This window comes from Denticeps clupeoides, chromosome 6 (genome assembly GCF_900700375.1).
Source record: "Denticeps clupeoides chromosome 6, fDenClu1.1, whole genome shotgun sequence".
NCBI lineage: Eukaryota > Metazoa > Chordata > Actinopteri > Clupeiformes > Denticipitidae > Denticeps > Denticeps clupeoides.
In genome coordinates this window covers 13,658,813-13,676,646 of record NC_041712.1, presented here as the reverse complement: position 1 = coordinate 13,676,646, position 17,834 = coordinate 13,658,813, and the positions used below count along the sequence as shown (strand labels likewise).

The following is a 17,834-nucleotide window of genomic DNA, read 5'->3' as shown; positions in this document are numbered from 1 at the left end:
TTATATAGTTATTTAACTATGTATTTATTTAAGTTAATTGTGTAGACAATTTGCAGTGTTTTTTGTCTAGATAATGCACTAAATAGCATAGATTTTGACTAAGTAAAGTACAAAATATGTCACACAATTATGAAGGCCAAAATCTCATTTGTAATTGTCGTTTTTAAAAAAAGACTTTAAATCCCACCGTGCACTGCGGCATTCTGCGGGCGAACAGAAGGCGCCGGCCTATGACGTGTGGAGGACGTTGTCGTAGTAACTCGGCCGGCCCCGCCGCTACTGCGAGCAGCGCTGGAGAGGCGGAAGGGCTGGGCTGTCGGTAACGGGAATCCAAGTCCATCGGCGGCTGTCAGCGGGCTGGGCGGACCTGTATCGCGGCAGAGAGCACCGGTCGGCGTGCCAGGATGCTGAATATGTGGAAGGTCCGCGAGCTGGTGGACAAGGCGTGAGTATGCCCACAGTTTTCCGGCGCGAACTGTACCCTGGCTATCGCAGGGCCCGCGGTTGCGCATGCGCAGGTGCCGGCTCCCCGCCCGTGACGTCACGCGCTGGCGCTAACAAACGGGCTAATATGGCCACCCAAAGTACAAAAACACTGAATGGGTCAATAGTGTACCAGCTAATAGTCTTTATGCCGGGATATGGGGGTCACCAGAAATTTGTCCCGCTGTGACGTTTGCTAATCCTTACAATCATATTTCCATTCACAACCAAATTCCTCTGGCTGCCGAGATGAGCCGCTAACGTTAGCCGGTTAAATTCATCACCAGCCGTCCCATGCAAACTCGACAAAGCGCTACCAGGATTAATGTCGCGTTCGTCTGTTTCGAGTCATAGACATTTGCCGGCTGCGTTTTGTTTAACGTGGACGTGGGGTTCACGTTTCCCCGCTCCCGACCTCAGCTGACTTGGTAACGTTAGCTGTGTGTCGGAGGTTTACATAACGAGAGACCGGGTGTCCGTGTTTTATTCTGCTGCCCCGACGCACCTCGATCTCTTTCAACGCAGTTGCACCTCGACGGCGAGCGCCGGATCGAAGTAGAACTCCGCTGCTTCTGTACGCCACGGCCTGGCCTTTACATCTCGGGTCTAAACATGTCATTATGGTTCTATAAAGACAGCGCCATCTTATCCTGTATTTGTAATGTAACATCTATGGCTCGTTTATGAAGCTCATCTTAAGAGTATAAACCTCTTCTATTATCCTGACATGCCCTTGGCTTCCTCTCGAGATTTCTTCACGTTATTAAGAGGATGGAGGTAGACACTGATCATAAACAATTGCAAGTGTGTGTGTGGGGGGGCTGCAATTCACCCTTCATGGTACTTTCCTGTCTTGTTGAGGCTCAAGCTCAACTCTTAAGACAGATCCCATCACCGCAACCCAATGAGGAAAACCCAGCAGGCTCTCCTTGTGCCACGTTTCAGTGTTTTAAAAAGGGACTGCATTTTGGGTTTTCTGAGCGAAGGAGGAACCTTTGGATGGCAAGCATGTGAATGAATCACTGAGCTGTGGCCTGTTAGTTGGTCTAGGCGCTGAGTCAGGTGGTGGTAATGGAAGCTTTGGGTGCTGGTACGCATGGCTGACACTGAATGGGGCCCGTCATTGATATGGGCTGCCTTCTGCACTGATGGAGACAATCGGTAAAGGTCCTGTGATGCTTCAGTCTCTCGAACTGTCCCGTAAAGTAAGTGCAGAGTCATGGTTTTAAAAATGTTACTGTATGCACATCCTGAAAAAGAGTAATTCATCAAAGGATGTACTACTTTTGGACTAGAGGCAATCGGGGTAATTCAGAATTCAATACAACCACCGTGTTGGGTTGGTTGGTTGGTTCAAGTTCTCATGGCATTTACTGCACCAAGAAAAATCACAATAGTCTGCAACGGTGCATTCAGATCTGAGGGAGACGCATGGCTTTGGAGGCACACTTTGATTGCATGGTTCTTCTTGTTTTTAAATTGAGAGAACCCAGACTAGACATTAGTACTGTAACTGTAAGGTCTTATCGGTCAGTTTTCCTTTAATAAGCCTAGTTTTAGTATAGGAATAGATTTAAATCCATCCGTGGGACACTGATACAGACTTTTTGAACATTGCTTCGGTCTTGTAATCAGTAACTGGTATGAAGTCTGAGAATAATTTATCATTCTTTGTTCCCTGATTTAAGCAAACTGGCAAGAACACCTTGTAACAGAGGAACTTTAGATGGCTTGCAATCTTTTTAGAAAGATTTTGTTGCAAAACCTGTATCACTATTTTCTTCCAGCATGTGGTACTTCTTTGCTGTAATCATAGGCAGTGCAGCAGGCTTTTCTATTCTAGAACAATGTTCTAGACGACAACAGATCAAATATCAGTAGAGTATTTAGTATGGTCCTTAAACATGCCAGATCCATAACTAAACAGGGGCTAAATGACTAGACTAGATTTAGCCAACAGCCAACAGGCTGATGTAGGGTGAACACTCTATTACCTGTGCATCCTTTCTGACACACTTCACCTGAATTATTTTTTATTATGTCGATTACATTTTTTTTATTTAAAGGTTTCAATGCACATGTCTTTTGGTGAAATGTGTTCTATTATTCTGGACCCTTCAGGTGACCCCTGTTCAGAACAGCCTGAATGGCTTATTCCAACGCATGCATCAGGCTTACATCTGCTTAAGGAATTACGCTGATGATCAGGTGACACTCAGCCAAACTCTCCTGGGATTTAAATATTGGAACGATCTGAGCGTGTTCCTGTCTCGTCTCCTTGGTGCGCTTCTGACGCATGCCGTAAGCGAAGCTTCAGTGATGCAGCGCTCTGTAGAACAGAGACGTCTTTCAGGGTTCGACTCGCTGCGTCCCGTTCCCTCTCCCCCGGGGGGTTCTGTACCTCAACTAACACGCTGCGTCCAGCAGAATGTCTGGCTGCACCTTCATTCTCCTCCCCTCTTCTCCCAACTTTCATCATCATCATCATCCTCTTCCATCACCACCTGAAAGCATCCGGCCGAAACTCTTCTTCTGAAGCAGCAGGTGCTTTTCTTGTTTTTTTGTTTTTTTTTTTGTGGTGTGTGGAAAAGCAGACACTTCCAGCAGATCTTTCATGCCGTACTTTTTTTTTTTTTTTTTTTTAATATATATTCCGAAAGGCCTGCGTTGTACTGGTGAATAATAAAGTAGGCCCATCTGCATTCAGCCAAGAACCAAGAGCAGGGATTAATAAAAAAAAAAAAAAAAGAGAGAGAGAGAGAAAAGGCTCAGACCCGCAGCTCAGAGGGGCTTCTTTTTGTGCATTTCCTTTTATGTGAGTGCCTCACGCTCGCCTCTTTGTTTCTTGTAACACATTGAATATTCCGATGGAATGTTTTCATGTTTTTCCACACAGGTGTGTGGATGCTCATGCGCGCATGCACAGTCTTTGGCATGGCTGCCTTTCGAACCCACTTGCTTTCATAAGATGATATTCATTATTCAGTGGGCCGCCGGACCAACCTCTATGTTCTCCATCCCTCCTCCTTTCTCTCAATCTTAAGGCTGAAGGGCAGTGCTGTAGATTTTTGAGGGGCTGTTGTGGTTTTTATTAGTCTGATGAAAGCCTGTGTATTGATGGTCCGGCCTTTTATGTTTGATTTTCCAGAACTTGCTTAAATAGGAAAAAAAAAAAAAAACTATTTATGCCATCAAGGGAACTTTTTGGCTTTGGTTATCTCACAGCTTGTACGTAGAAGCAGTTTTCTCCCATACTACAGACACTTTGCTTATAGGATCTGTTTGTCAGCTTCTCTTTGGATGTTATAGCCGATCAGGTGACTTAATAGGACAGAAATATGGTTGCTGTGGGCCGTGTTGTCATGTTGGTGTATCCTGCCTGGGGACGAATGACTCCCACGCAAAAACATTACTGTATCAGTCACACTTCATCAATTCTCATCTCTTGGAAGGACTTCCAGAGACTCTAGTTTCTCTCTCTCTCTCTCTGTCTCTCTCTCGAGTTTATGAGCTTTGATTGAGGAAGGAGCGATCACTGTTCTCTCTTTAATTCGTGTTAGTGATTATTACGCAGAGTACTCACAGTTGTGGGGAGAACATTGTGCATGACGGCCTGAGTTGTCACATTGCTGCTCACATGTAATAAATCACGTATACGACATGCTGCTGCTAGTCCTTATTTATGCCTCCTCTATTACTTTGCTTCTGGTAGAAATTGGGATTTGGGAAAGATATTTGAAGAATGCTTACTGGAAGTCATTCAAGAACCTGTGCCCTGTATGGTTTCTCTCCTGAAGTTTTGTGAAAGCTTTTGCTTTCTGCTTTGTAGCGTCATTACAACCCTAACATACATAGACCCCCCAGCAAGGGGAATATAATCCCCCAAGATAATCACAATATTCTGATTAATAATTATCTTGCATCAATAACTTAATTCATTTGCCAGCAAAATAATACCATGCTTAATCATCTACTAATGTTACTCATCCCCCTGCTGAATCCGTGTTATTACTCAACCCTTCTTTTTCTGAAGGACATTAGTTGTTACGGTGATCATTTAATGAACTTCCAACATGCTTGAATGCAGTAGGGATTTTTTGAGTTAAAAAAAAAAAACGTTCAGACAAAGCAGAAAAAATCCATGCTTCAAGTGGTGAACTGTGGCTGCTTTCCCATTCTGTACATTTTACCCATCAACCTCCCAGTTCAGTTTTTTTGTGCGCCCTGAGTCTTCCTTAGCACCCCAAGCCCATGCACCCCCATACTCTGGCTGATGGTCTGAACCCTAGTGAGAAACTGGTGTTCAGAGGGACTTGCCACTAACGGAATTTGATTATGAAAGGCCGTGTACTGAATATAAACACATTTTCAGGCCAAAAATATTTTTCTGTGTGAGTTTGTTAATATTTCATGACATTGAATCCTTGTTTTGTGGGTCTCTACATATTATTGCACCCAGTCAGTCTGGAGTCTGGTTTTCCACACACCCCACCCATCTCCAAATCTCTTACACACTCTTGCGCAGCCACTTTAAGGCCAAATAGTTCAACCTCTTTTTCCCTTTTGTACCCCCTCTCCCAGGCCATTTTGTTATAATTTAAAATAAATTCCCCACCAATATGTCTCCACCCGCAGCACTAACGTGGTGATGAACTACTCGGAGATTGAGTCCAAGGTGCGGGAAGCGACAAACGATGATCCCTGGGGACCCTCTGGGCAGCTCATGGGAGAGATCGCCAAGTGAGTGAATTTAGCAGGAAGTGGAATAGGCAGCTGTATATGGTAATGTTTCCTCTTCAACCACAGGGCTCAGAAGATTTCTTAACATGCGCTCAAGAACGTTTAGTTAGTTTGTTCATTGGCTTCAGGAGTAGTGGAACGGTGCAGCAGTTAGTGTACTAGCATTGATGCACATTTCTGATTAGCACTGGGTTACCACTGCACACTTGCATTAATATGTAATTACCGCTTTTAGTATTTTACTGACTCTTCTTTTAATCAGAAAAAAAAATTATCTGTAATATATATTGTGAATAGAACATCATTTTTTGCGTGATACTGCTGTTTAATGGCTTGTTCTGTGTAGGTCCACATTTATGTACGAGCAGTTTCCAGAGGTCATGAACATGCTGTGGATGAGGATGCTGAAGGACAACAAGAAAAACTGGAGGAGAGTTTACAAGGTAAATGGGGAGGAGCAGCGCACACGTTCCTTTTTTGGCTTATTATTCAGCATACAAAATATTCATATGAATTAATTGTGAACAGAATGGAATTGAATTCTCTTGTTCTTCTCATCCAGGCCTTACTGCTGCTTGCATACCTCATCAGAAATGGTTCAGAAAGGGTTGTAACCAGCGCCAGAGAACACATCTATGATCTGCGCTCACTGGAGAACTACCACTTCATTGGTGGGTAGAGATGTCTTGAAGTCTATTTTCAAACAGTTTCTCCTTAACAATATTTCCTCCCATCCCAGCCATATGAACCAAGCAAGGGCTGTGCGATATCGCATAAAATTTATATTGCAATATAAATTGAACCATAGACCATATAATTTAAATTTCATTTACACTACTCACAATAAGTTAGGGATATTGTGAAAAGTGACTGTCATACATACAATGTTTATTACACCCAGATATTTTTGGGATAGGGAGGCAATTGTATTGGGGTGATAGACACACCTCATTTTGTGTTTTCATTGTAATGGTCTCATTGTGTACAGGTGTGCATATATATATATATTGGGGCAAATACCAAGACACAGCTTTTCTCAATGTGGCATAACGTTCAACATTCTGAGGGTATAAAAAGCTGGTATTGTCAGTAAGTCATTTCAAGTTCATCATTCAAACAGCCATGAACACACAACGTCACTTAACTGACAAGAAGCGTCACCTGGCCATGGCGCACCTTCGGGTCTGTGGCAGTCAGATGTTGATTGTGAACTTGGGGTGTCTCAAAGTGTCATCAGCACTCTTGCATCAAGACACAGAGCTACTGGCAGAGTTCATGACAGTTTATGTCCATAGCAAAGGCACTGCTGCAGTGGAAGTGCCCAGCACGCAGTGACTGACGGATTACTGACAGATTGAAGGCTTGTTTCATTTAAACTCTAGATTTAAGTACTACTAATCATTTGTAATAATATTTAAGGCCTTACTTTTTTGAATATTATTAATAATTTTTTTGCTTTTGTTTAGATCTTAGTGATCCCCTAACACTATATCTGAAGTCTCTTTCCGCAATTTAGCCGTAGTGCAGAATTACAGCCACTTTTAGCCAGTCACAAAATGAGATTTCCATAAGATGCACCATTTCTGTCTCTGTTGCTTTAAATGCAAATGAGGAGGAGAGAGGTGGGACGAGGAGGAGAGCGGCCTATAGAAGTGAGTGATCATTAGTGGAAATTATGTCATCAATGCGTTTTTCCAGAAAATACATTTAATAGACCCACTGTTCCTACAGTGTCTCACATGACTAAAAAAACACATTTGTGCTCATTTTTGCATCCAATCACCAAGCAATTGCAATGCTTCACATGTTTGGAAGCCAGGACAGTCAGTGGAAAGGATGTTTTAAGGGCCGGTTAGGAAATTCTCTGAACGGAAAAGCATGAGAAAGGGGAGGTAACCTTTCCCTGTATTACTACATAAGGGGAGACAATCCAGATGCAACCGTCTGAGCCGCTACTCTTTGAACGGTGAAGCAGAATGGCCAACAGCACTCTTTATATGTATCGCCATTTCTAGCCACTGCAGGACCACAGACAGGCTAGGGGAACTCATTTTCATTTGCGAGGAGCAGGTATTTCTGCAGTAGACCAGTATAATCAAAGAATCTTCCATTGGCCACATTTATATCGCATACCATTTATACCACGCAGTACTAAGCCAGGGTTTTTATTTTTATTTTTTTATTTAAAAGGTACACTTGTTTCTGAGCCCAGCTGAATCCGGAATGCATTCAGCCTCCACAGCAGGAGTCTCTGTAGACATATCTCTGTTTGTGTTTGGCTCTACACAAACAGTGAGTCAATGGCAAATGACATTTTACACCCAGTAGGGTGCTTTTTGGGCTTTGTGCTCATCTCCGGGAGTGAGTTGAATCAGTCTATGAACGTTTGTTTTGACCTTGCTGAATTAATACAACTTGATCTACTGGGCATTGGACTGAATCCTACTACACATTAACTCGTAGAACATGATATAGGGGAAGATATTCCTTCAATACTTTGTTTTATTAGAACGGTAACCCCACTTACCACTGTGTCCCTGAGCAAGAGTTGCTACAGGGGAACTGTCACTGTAACTGCCATCTGATAAATGCCATAAAAATGTAAAATGTGCTAGTTGTGGAACATTTTTGCTGATGTATTCTGAATATCTTGAATGCAGATGAAAATGGTAAGGACCAGGGCATCAATGTCCGACAGAAGGTGAAGGAACTAGTTGAGTTTGTGCAGGATGATGACCGACTGAGGGAGGAGAGGAAGAAAGCAAAGAAGAACAAAGACAAATACATCGGTGTGTCCTCTGAAAGCATGGGTGGATTCAGGACTGGCGAGTGTGAGTGTTTTACTCCAGATCTGAAGATAAATAGAACATAATCGGTTTTTGTTACTTGATTGCCAACATCAGTGAACATTGTAAACCCTGTATTTTCCCAGTGCCTAATGATTACTACAGTCACACGTGTCTTCTGGATTCTTGTGGAGGCAGTGCTAACTACCCACCCAAGAATTTCATTTTTGGGTGTAATTATACCTGAATCAGAAGACATACTGTAATGATGATGAATACTAGAGGAGTCCGTGGATATGATTGACAGCCTCAAGCCTACATCAGCATTTATAACTGTAAGCCTATGCCTAGATACACCTGTGAGGTGTCCCCATGGATGCATCACTTGTCCCCATGGTGTCTACAAATGCCAAAGCCAAAATGTGCATTAATTCCGGTGTTTTTAAAGGCCAAAGTGATTTCAGCATGTTTATTTGTGTACTCCTGGAATAGTCTGTGTGCCAAAGGCATCCAGTGGAATTCACTTTGTTATTGTGTCTGATGCTTAGATTCCTTAAAATTATATATTGTTCCCTTCCACCTTACCAAATAAGGTCTTAAACTTGATTTTTAAGGCAAATGCAACCTACAGAATTTCCGTTTAGTCCAAGTTACAAAATCACGCAGTGCGAGTCTTCATTTGACCAGGAGCAATATTCTGCCCATATCTATGTTTTGAAGCTGATTTTAATTTGAGGACCTACTTCAGGTTAAAGCTGCAACATGTGATCTTTTTTTTTTTTTTTTTTTAATTCCTGGTTAAAAATATGAGTAGTAGTTAATAAGGCATGAGGATTACATAGTGTCCCTATCTGACGCATTTATGGTCGCTATAAGGCCAAATTATAAACAATTTTATGAAAATATGTGCATACTGAATGTCCTAAATGGAAGATGGTTGCTTGCTGGTTAGTTGAAATGCATTTTCAAGTCCTGTTTAGCCCTGCTCTTTAATCAAAATAGCTTGTATTATGAATTTGGGTGTTTATTTAGGTCTGTATTATAATAATTATATATTTTTTCCTATCTCTCTCAGCTGTTGAAAGGGGGTTTGAGTCTGAGAACAGGGGGAAGTGGGATGAGGAGTGGGATAAGAGCAAAGGCTCTTTCGCCTTCAGCGAGAAATTGGGTGAGATCAGTGATCGGATTGGAAGCACCATTGATGACACCATTAACAAATTTCGCAAGAAGGAGCGCGACAGCTCGCCTGACAGGATCAGGTGCGGCATCCTGTTTTCCCTTAGTTTATCTTGTACAGTGGCTGTAAATGTTTAACCTATTTAGTCAAATAATGTATTTAATCCCCCCCCCCCCCCCCTCCCTCTGTATTAGTGATAATGAAGATGAACGGATATCACAGAACGGCCCTCCCAGAAAGTCAGAGTTCAGGGATGAGGAGGAGACAGTCACAGACAAGAGCACCTCGATCACCCAACCATCAGATTCCATGACCAGCACCGTCAATACCGCCACTCGAAAACGCGGGGGTGCGCCCACCAGAACGGTGGACCTGGGAGCAGCCGCCCACTACACAGGCGATAAGAGCAGCCCAGATGCTGACAACCTCAAGGTGCGGTTTGTCTTATCATTTCCTGTAGAATGAGAATTAAAGAACACTGACCTGGTGCTGCCCTCTTCTGGTAGCTTCTGTAAAAGCCCAGGGATTCAGGTTAAATGCAACTTCAGTGTCTGTTTCTGTCTTTCCTTATCTTTCAGACATCAGTGAGTCAGTCATCCAGTGGGGGACTGGGAGTTCTTCTGATGGTGGACGCTGGGGCCAGTCACACAGCCCCTGCTGGTAAGATATGTACCTCGCAGTAAATGAAAGGGGAGTGTGTGTTTGTGTGCGTTTCATACTCACACAGGGTTACTGTGTTTTGTTCTTTAAGGCTCTGATTTGATTGGTGGTTTTGCCGACTTCTCCTCCTCGGCCGCCTCAGCTAGTCTGCCGCGTACCGCTGGTATGTGTACTTGCTTGCAAACACACACACAGTTACAGACACAGACTTTACTTGCTTGAAGTCTGTAGTATTGTGTTTTGTAATTGGGGCATGTTTGGAGTTTGTGGGTTCTGTTTGGATTCTGATATGTTGGCGTGTTTGTTTGGATGCTGTGTTGGGTGTGGCTAGGAGGTTTTGTGCCATGTTGGATAGTGCAGGGTCAGTGGGTGTGTTCTGATAAAATATTGATCAGCTTGTGAGCGTCCAGATGGAGCCTGAGGCTGTTGAGGTGATGAGGATGGGCAGCTGTCCTCCTTCATCTGTCACCCCCTCACTGCTGCCGCTTCTTTTCTCTCTATCTCTCTCTCTCTCTCTCTCGCTGTAATCTCCATCCTCTGTCCTTCCTGCTGTCTCTCCACTCTGCTCTGTCTTGTCCTGACCTGAAGAGCTGAACAGTTTTAGCTCACCCCACTAGTCATGTGACTGGTCTTCTCTTCCTCTCTCTTTTTTCCCACCTTTTTGCACTGTGGGTCCTCTACCTGATAGTCTACCTATTTGCACCCTGGAAATCAGCCGTGTCTATGTTCTGTGTGCTGTCTGGTCCAATCAGCATTGGGCCATGTCAGACCTGTAGTGCCTCTTTTTCTTGCAGGAAAAAAAAAGACACACCACACACTGACCTGGAATTAGAAAGGCACTCTCAGAAGGAACACACTTTTATTTTTTGACATCTGGCAGGCGGCAAGTGGGTGGCTTTCTTAACGTTCGCTCGCACGCGCTCACTCCCATTCTCACACATACATTTACACTTACAGCATTTATCAGGCGCCCTTATCCAGAGCGACTTACAATCAGTAGTTGCAGGGACAGTCTCCCCTGGAGCAACTTAAGGTCAAGTGTCTTGCACAGGGACACAATGGTAGTAAGTTGTTCACAGGCGAGTGTCTTACCCACTAGGCTACTACCACCCTTACACACACACAAAGGTAAACCAGGTCTCATTCTTTTGACATCAGGACCGACTTAAGTAAACCAGCACAGTCTGCTTTGTGCAAGCAGTAAATCTTCCATCTCTTCTTCCCTCATCTTCCTCCCCAGGCTCCATGTCCAGTGGTAACGGTGAGTTTGGTGATTGGAATGCGTTCTCTGCCAGCCCTCCAGCATCCGCTTCCAGCACTGCAGCATCTCAGGTGGTGACTGATCTTTTCAGTGATGTGCCTGCAGCCCCAACCCAGGCTGCCTCCGTTTCCCAGGCACCCTCAGCAGACCTCTTTGACCTTATGGGTCCAAACCACGCCTCCACTCTCAGCTCGTCCCAGAGCATGACCTTTAACCTGTGCTCTAGCCAGAGCATACCCATGTCCCGCTCACAGGTATAGAGAACATCTGCTCTCTGCCACTTTTTTTTAGGATATAGTTTAAATTATCAGGCCTGTATTGAGAACAACTGGAGGGTGTCCCCAAAATTAAAAGCATTCCTTAAATTGCTACATTGGATTTTAAAACACATTAATTAATTATGCTTTATTCTAATGTTATTGCAGAGCTGAACTAATTTTTTAGCCCTGCCACCATTGGCTCTGTATTGAATGGCTTCAGACCCTCTTTGCTGTGGAGTGCTACGAGTGCCAAAATTACACAGATAAATAAATCAATAATTAATATAATCAAGTGTCAGGAATTATTTTAAATGGTAAACTAAAACTTAATTAATTCATTAATTATAAAAAAAATAATGGAAAACATAATTGATGTAGTATTGAAATATTTCACTTTCAGCACACCATGAATTACTTCTATCAATCAATCTGACCCATCAAAGTAAGTAAGTGGGTGGTAGTAGCATAGTGGGTAACACACTTGCCTATGAACCAGAAGACCCAGGTTCAAGACACTTAACCCTGAGTTGCTCCGGGGGGGACTGTCCCTGTAACTACTGATTGTAAGTCACTCTGGATAAGGGCGTCTGATAAATGCTGTAAATGTAAATGTAGCCCGATCTTGTACAAATGATTGGTTTGCTCTGAAGATGTGTCTTTTCCAACATGGTGCTGTAGGAGTAGCAGACTACATCGAAACAGGGAATACTGAACATGAATGTGGAATGGAGGAATTGATTGAGATAGTTGGAGTTTTTTTGGCTCTTTCTGACCAGCATTTTGAATGGTAGCACCATGTTGCCCCCGTAGCACCAGTGTTAGTCCCGCCTGCTTACTTGGATGGGTAAAACTGACAGAAGTAATTCATGGTACACTAAAGGTGCTCAAATTAGACTGAAATCTCAATATTTATTAGTCACATTTTATTAATTAACTGGAAATAAAAAAAATGTTTCATAATTAATGTACTATTTAATAGCAATGTTTTAATATCTCAATTTTTAATAATTAATGACATATTTAATGATCTGTGTTATCTATTTAATTTATCAATCCACCCTTTGGTTGCGGATATAGTTTGCTGCAGTTTGAACTAATGTTTGTTTTTTATTGATTTTATGTATTTGTGCCTTCTGAATTAATTTCTCTCATTGAATCATATCCAAATGTTTCTCTCTCTCTCTTTTTTTTCTTTTTTAACTAGTTAAACAGCTATTTATAGTGACACTTTTCAATATATGTACTGTAGACATTTCATAACCTTCATTTCTCCTGCTCATTCCATCCTGTCAGACACTGGGGGGCCCTATGCATAATTTAGGAGGTCCCTTGTTGCCACAGCAGATGGGGGTGCATAAAGCGGGTGGTAAGGTGTCCCTCCCGGCCACATGGTCAGACCCCAGCGTCAACATCAGCTTGGACTTCCTCTCCACTGGCATGCAGCCAGCGAAACCCTCTCAGCCTACCCTTAATACCATGATCCAGCAGCAAGGTGACCTTTCAGCCATTTCCTGTTCATTCTGTTATTTCATGCAGGAGAGTGAGAGAATGTGACTTGGAATTTGGAAATTCAAATACTACTGACTCTCTCTCATTACTTTTTTAGGTGTTCCCGCTCCCATTAATATGGTGGGTCAGAGTTTCTCTGGCCTGAGTCTTGGCACCCAGCCAGCAACAGTCAGACCACCTGTGAACCCCATGATGACCGGTGGGGTGCCAGTGGGTATGGGATTGCCCTCAACAATGGCAACAGGCACCATGGGAACGGGCGTCATGCCTAGCAGTCAGGGCCTGCTTGGAATGAACTTAAATATGGCCACACACACAGGCATGGGGCTGGCAAGTGGCCCCGTGGGCATGCCTGTCATGGGAATGGGGCAAGGTATGAACCAGGCCATGGTGCCCCCCAAGCCAGATGCCTTTGCAAACTTTGGCAGCTTTAGTAAATGAAGGAAGAGTGAAATGAGTGTTTTTTTGTTTTTTTTTTCCTCCCCTCCTTTCCCCTTCTTCTGAACTGGACCCTGTACAAAAAGCTGCCTACCATATATGGACAAGAGGAGGGAGGCATCATAAAAAGTCAAACAAAGCCCAGTGTCACAACCCCACATCAATCTTCTGCATTTCAAAAAATTATTTCAAAAGCTGATGGGTTTTTTTTTTTAACTGTGTAGTTTGTGAGCTGCTTTTTGTAAAGGGATAATCAAATCATATACATTTACATGCTTACAAACAACAAAAATGTATTTCGGTATGTCTACCAATCTTTTGTTTTTTTGTGTTTGACATTTTTATTGTCAGTGGTTCCAGAAATTACCTCATATTGTTTCATACTTCTTGCTGTGACTTTGGGGAAGGAGCGCAGAGCGCAAACTTCTAAATATCTTGTTATGGGCAGACAAATAAATTATTGTGGTACTGAAGACCTCTTTAACAGTATGGACGTGGAAGGAATTACCATAGGTCCTTAATATTCCTGTTTTTGTTTGTTTTATTTGTCTTTGCACGTTCCTATGGAATTGTTATTGGATCCTGCTTGCTGCACTTGACTGGCCTTTTGAAGGGGTTCACCTCCTTGAGGACAAAGTGTACATGTAGCTTTAGGTTCTGTTCTGAGACTCGATCTGATGGTCAAGTGGTTCTTCAGAGCAGTCGGCACCCACCTGAGTCTTGTACATCTGCTGCCTTTTTAAATCAGTGGCACTGCTTCCAGAAAATGATCAATGGTACAGGTTCATTTGGAAGGTGCTTTGTATAATTGTTACATAATTAATATAGAAAGTGGACTGAAGAGTATGGAATAATGAAGGAAGCCTTCACAGTGGACCTGCTTTCTGTGTCCCAGGAGTCCATGAACTTAATTAAGGCTGCATAACGTTTGAACACTCCACACTATAAATGTCAAGCTGGGATTCTTTAATGCGGAGTAATTATTTGGCATCAATCTGGCATGTATCATATATATATATATGTGTGTTATATGATCAATAACAAGAATAAAAATGACATGCAGTAGACGAGTGGAAGACTTTTGAACATGGTAGCATTTGGACCAGTAAACCAGGTTTTTTAATCCAAAGGGTATCGGAAGCAGTTTAAAGAGAAATAATTCCCATTTGTTTTTGTTGTACATTATGATTATCTGAGGCCCTCCATCTCATTGAGACATTCTGTTAAAAATGACCAAATCTTTATTTTGTTACTCTTGAGATTTATTCCATAGGGATTAGTTTTCCTATTTTAATACATAACACATGGAGTGTGAGTTATCTTCATACATATACATTTTAGGAATGGAGATGTACTGAATAAATGCATTCATTTTATGCAAATGTGAACAAGGAGTTTTTTTTTTTTTTTTTAATTCTACTCAACATATTTTATGTATGACATTAAACAGTTCATTGAAAACATGGAAGTTTCAGTTTTGTCAATTTGTGTTGAATGGGTCATTTGGATTGAGGTGAGCTGAAAAGAGCTGGTTTAATGTCGCCACCATGGGTCAATGCCTATTGCCGCTAATAATTTCTCCAGCAGCTCTTGATTATTGTTCAGTACCACACTAATGAAGCTGCCGAAGTGCCTGGAGGGGTCCCAGCACGAGCGGCCGAAGCAATGAGCTTTGCTGTAATTAAGGCTCGTTTTGATCAAGGCATTTGGAATGTTCTGCTTGTTCACATGAAAGCATGGGTGGTAGCCTAGTGGGTAACACACTCGCCTGTGAATCAGAAGACCCAGGTTCACTTACTGCCATTGTGTCCCTGAGCAAGACACCTAACCCCAAGTTGCTCCAGTGGGGTACTGTCCCTGTAACTACTGATTGTAAGTCGCTCTGGATAAGGGCGTCTGATAAATGCTGTAAATGTAAAGCATGGTGGCCCTGTGTGACTGGGAGAGAGAATCTGGCTGAAGTGTCCTGTGTCAGACCCCTTTTCATAAACTCATTAAGTAGCTGTGCTTTGTGGGAATCCTGGCATAGAGAGGGGTGGGATTTGGTCATTCAGAAACCTCCCATGATTTGTAGAATTACTGACTTTTTTTTTTTTTGGTGCAAGGCCCTTGGTGTTATTCACCCCTGCTGAGATTTTCACAGGTCTTCAGCTTGATTCTCCTCAATCTTTTGTTGTGCAAACCACCCATTACATGTGAGGCCTGGCACATTTGCATTTGCCCTCAGGATGGCCTCCGTATCACGGCCACGCAGGAAGAACCTCTCCACGCAACAGGTTTTGGTCGTGCTTCAGGAAATGGGCGAAGCAGACTCTTATAGATTTCATTAGTCCTGCAGGCCACTGATACCTCCTCAGAAAAATCTGAAAAAGAGAACAAGAACCAGACATGCCTCTATGGAAGATGCACCGTGGTACTGGAAAACCTGTCTGAGCCAGACGGCAAAAGATGACATTGTGTAGGTAGAGGAGACCATTGGAGTGCCCAGTGCAGTAGCAAATCACTCACAAGCATGACCCATAAAGTCGGCTAAGGTTTGTCATAGTACATATGATATTTAAATAAACCCATTTAGAGTGAAGTTCATGATCATTGTAATCATGATTATTTCCATAAGCAACTAATTTTAGTTACTGCTCAAGGACACTGGACTGTCCCTGTGCTCTGTTCTGCCGAAAGCCACAACTAAAGGGTTAAACCCTTGGTGAAATGTGGGCTATGGAGCTCCAAAGTGTTTAAAATTAAATTAAAGAGAAGAAATTAAATACGACACAATGAAATAAATAACCATGTGAATAAATAAGAGAATGATATATAATAGCAAAATAAAATTGTAAAATAATTTAGCAAATTTTGATATACAGATAATTATTGTTAAATATATTGCATTCTGCTATATAATTGTACTTATTATTGTGAAATATTATTTCATATTTACCCAACAACACAGACTATTTCAGAGGCCTTAAGAATAATTTTTTTCCCAATGCTGTTGAAACAGTTTTATTCCTCGTTTTCACGCTACTAGGAAGTGCACCGTGATGGGGAGACTTCATTTCCCATAAAGCATTGCATGCTGACGCTACGCTGAATAGAAGCTCACGTAACAGGCACGTACAAACGATGCATTGCGGTGCAAGAAGTCAACTTTATTTGGTGCTTAATTTAATTTATTACAAAAAATAATGTAAAATTATAAATTAAATTAATGACTAGCATACAAAACAAACATGCAAGAAGTAAAAAATAAATGCATTTAAGATCTATTTTATTACTACTACGGGGTGGTAGTAGCCTAGGGGTAACACACTCGCCTATGAACCAGAAGACCCGGGTTGTACCATTGTGTCCCTGAGCAAGACACTTAACCCTATGTTGCTCCAGGGGGACTGTCCCTATAACTCAAAGGGGAGTGTCCCTGTAACTACTGATTGTAAGTCGCTCTGGATAAGGCCGTCTGATAAATGCTGTAAATGTAAAAAATGTAATACTATAAATAAAATATTACAAAACAAATGAATACACTGTAAAAGTAAATACAGGTTTAAATAAACAGCATCTTTATTTAATGGGCTATATGCAAGCCCTTTTAAATTCAAATTAAAATCTGATATATTATGTTATTTGCTTAATGTAACCATGTTTTAACACAAATGAACAGTTACATTATTTGCATGTACAAAAGATAAAGGTGCAGTTGAAGTCAGTATCTCAAGTTCAAGTTGAGCTTTATTGTTATTTCTTCTACATACAAAACATACATTGTATCACATATGTATTAATTGTATATAACATGGTAAAGAATAATACATTGTAATGTAAAAACAACAAAATATATCTCATTTTGAGAAGGTGATCCAATATTTTTCCTTCATACTGCACTGATGGATGTACAGTTCTCATGTGCTGATGCAGGTTATTTGTAGAGCCTGTTTGATATGAGATTTTAACCTTGCATTCTCTATACTCTGCCTTTGTATTATCAATGTAATTGAAGTGTACCCAATCTTTACTGCTGTCACTCCTGTTTCTATGCGTGCAATTGCTGTATTTGACTTTGCATTAATATAACTCCCAGTTGCTTGTGTTGTACACAAGAGGGCAGCAATGCAATAGCTGATAAGGCATGATATTTGAAAAAAAAAATATGAACAATAAGGGAGCAAAGATTGTTGTGTTACTTACAGTTTAAAGTAACTCAATTCTTTTTGCAAATACACAAAGAAAAAAAAATAGCATTTTAGACTGTAAAAAATATTTAAAAAATAAATTACAGCCTCCTCAGATTAATATGATTTTTTAAATAATTATTATTAATATTGTAAGTATTTCACAAATCTCAATCATTCCTTGTGATTTATTGAGAGTGATTCCATATACGCCTGTGAGATTATGAGTACTGGATATAAAAATTTGTTTTTAATATTTGTTGGTAATTCTTACACAGCCCCTTGGCTGGCAGCCTCTCTCTCTCTCTCTCTCTCTCTCTCTTATTTTAGGATCACCCTGACCTAGCAATA

The 17,834-nt window shown here is 41.7% G+C and overlaps 1 protein-coding gene across 5 annotated transcripts; it reads left to right on the top strand.

Moving 5' to 3' along the window:
• The first annotated feature begins 247 nt into the window (after positions 1 to 247).
• Positions 248 to 14,704, top strand: clint1b (clathrin interactor 1b). Of its 5 annotated transcripts, none has more exons than XM_028983363.1 (14): positions 249 to 445; positions 2,605 to 3,027; positions 5,119 to 5,223; positions 5,570 to 5,666; positions 5,786 to 5,894; positions 7,884 to 8,054; positions 9,085 to 9,268; positions 9,381 to 9,618; positions 9,765 to 9,846; positions 9,938 to 10,009; positions 11,087 to 11,361; positions 12,661 to 12,859; positions 12,974 to 13,249; positions 13,401 to 14,704. In XM_028983363.1, the coding sequence occupies exons 3-14, from the start codon at positions 5,132 to 5,134 to the stop codon at positions 13,511 to 13,513; spliced, it is 1,908 nt and encodes a 635-aa protein (XP_028839196.1). In that variant the 5' UTR covers positions 249 to 445; positions 2,605 to 3,027; positions 5,119 to 5,131; the 3' UTR covers positions 13,514 to 14,704. The 5 variants fall into 5 exon arrangements, with proteins under 5 accessions (XP_028839194.1, XP_028839195.1, XP_028839196.1 ...); XM_028983366.1 differs by having other exon boundaries at positions 5,065 to 5,223; XM_028983364.1 differs by lacking the exon at positions 249 to 445 and adding an exon at positions 472 to 1,688.
• The last annotated feature ends 3,130 nt before the right edge of the window (positions 14,705 to 17,834 follow it).

Bases quoted from the DNA above. Each gene is read 5' to 3' on its own strand.
- clint1b (XM_028983361.1), top strand. From the start codon at position 405: ATGCTGAATATGTGGAAGGTCCGCGAGCTGGTGGACAAGGC. The intron at 5,895-7,883 runs GTGGGTAGAGAT...TCTTGAATGCAG, and splicing joins GGAGAACTACCACTTCATTG to ATGAAAATGGTAAGGACCAG. The intron at 9,269-9,380 runs GTGCGGCATCCT...CCTCTGTATTAG, and splicing joins AGCTCGCCTGACAGGATCAG to TGATAATGAAGATGAACGGA.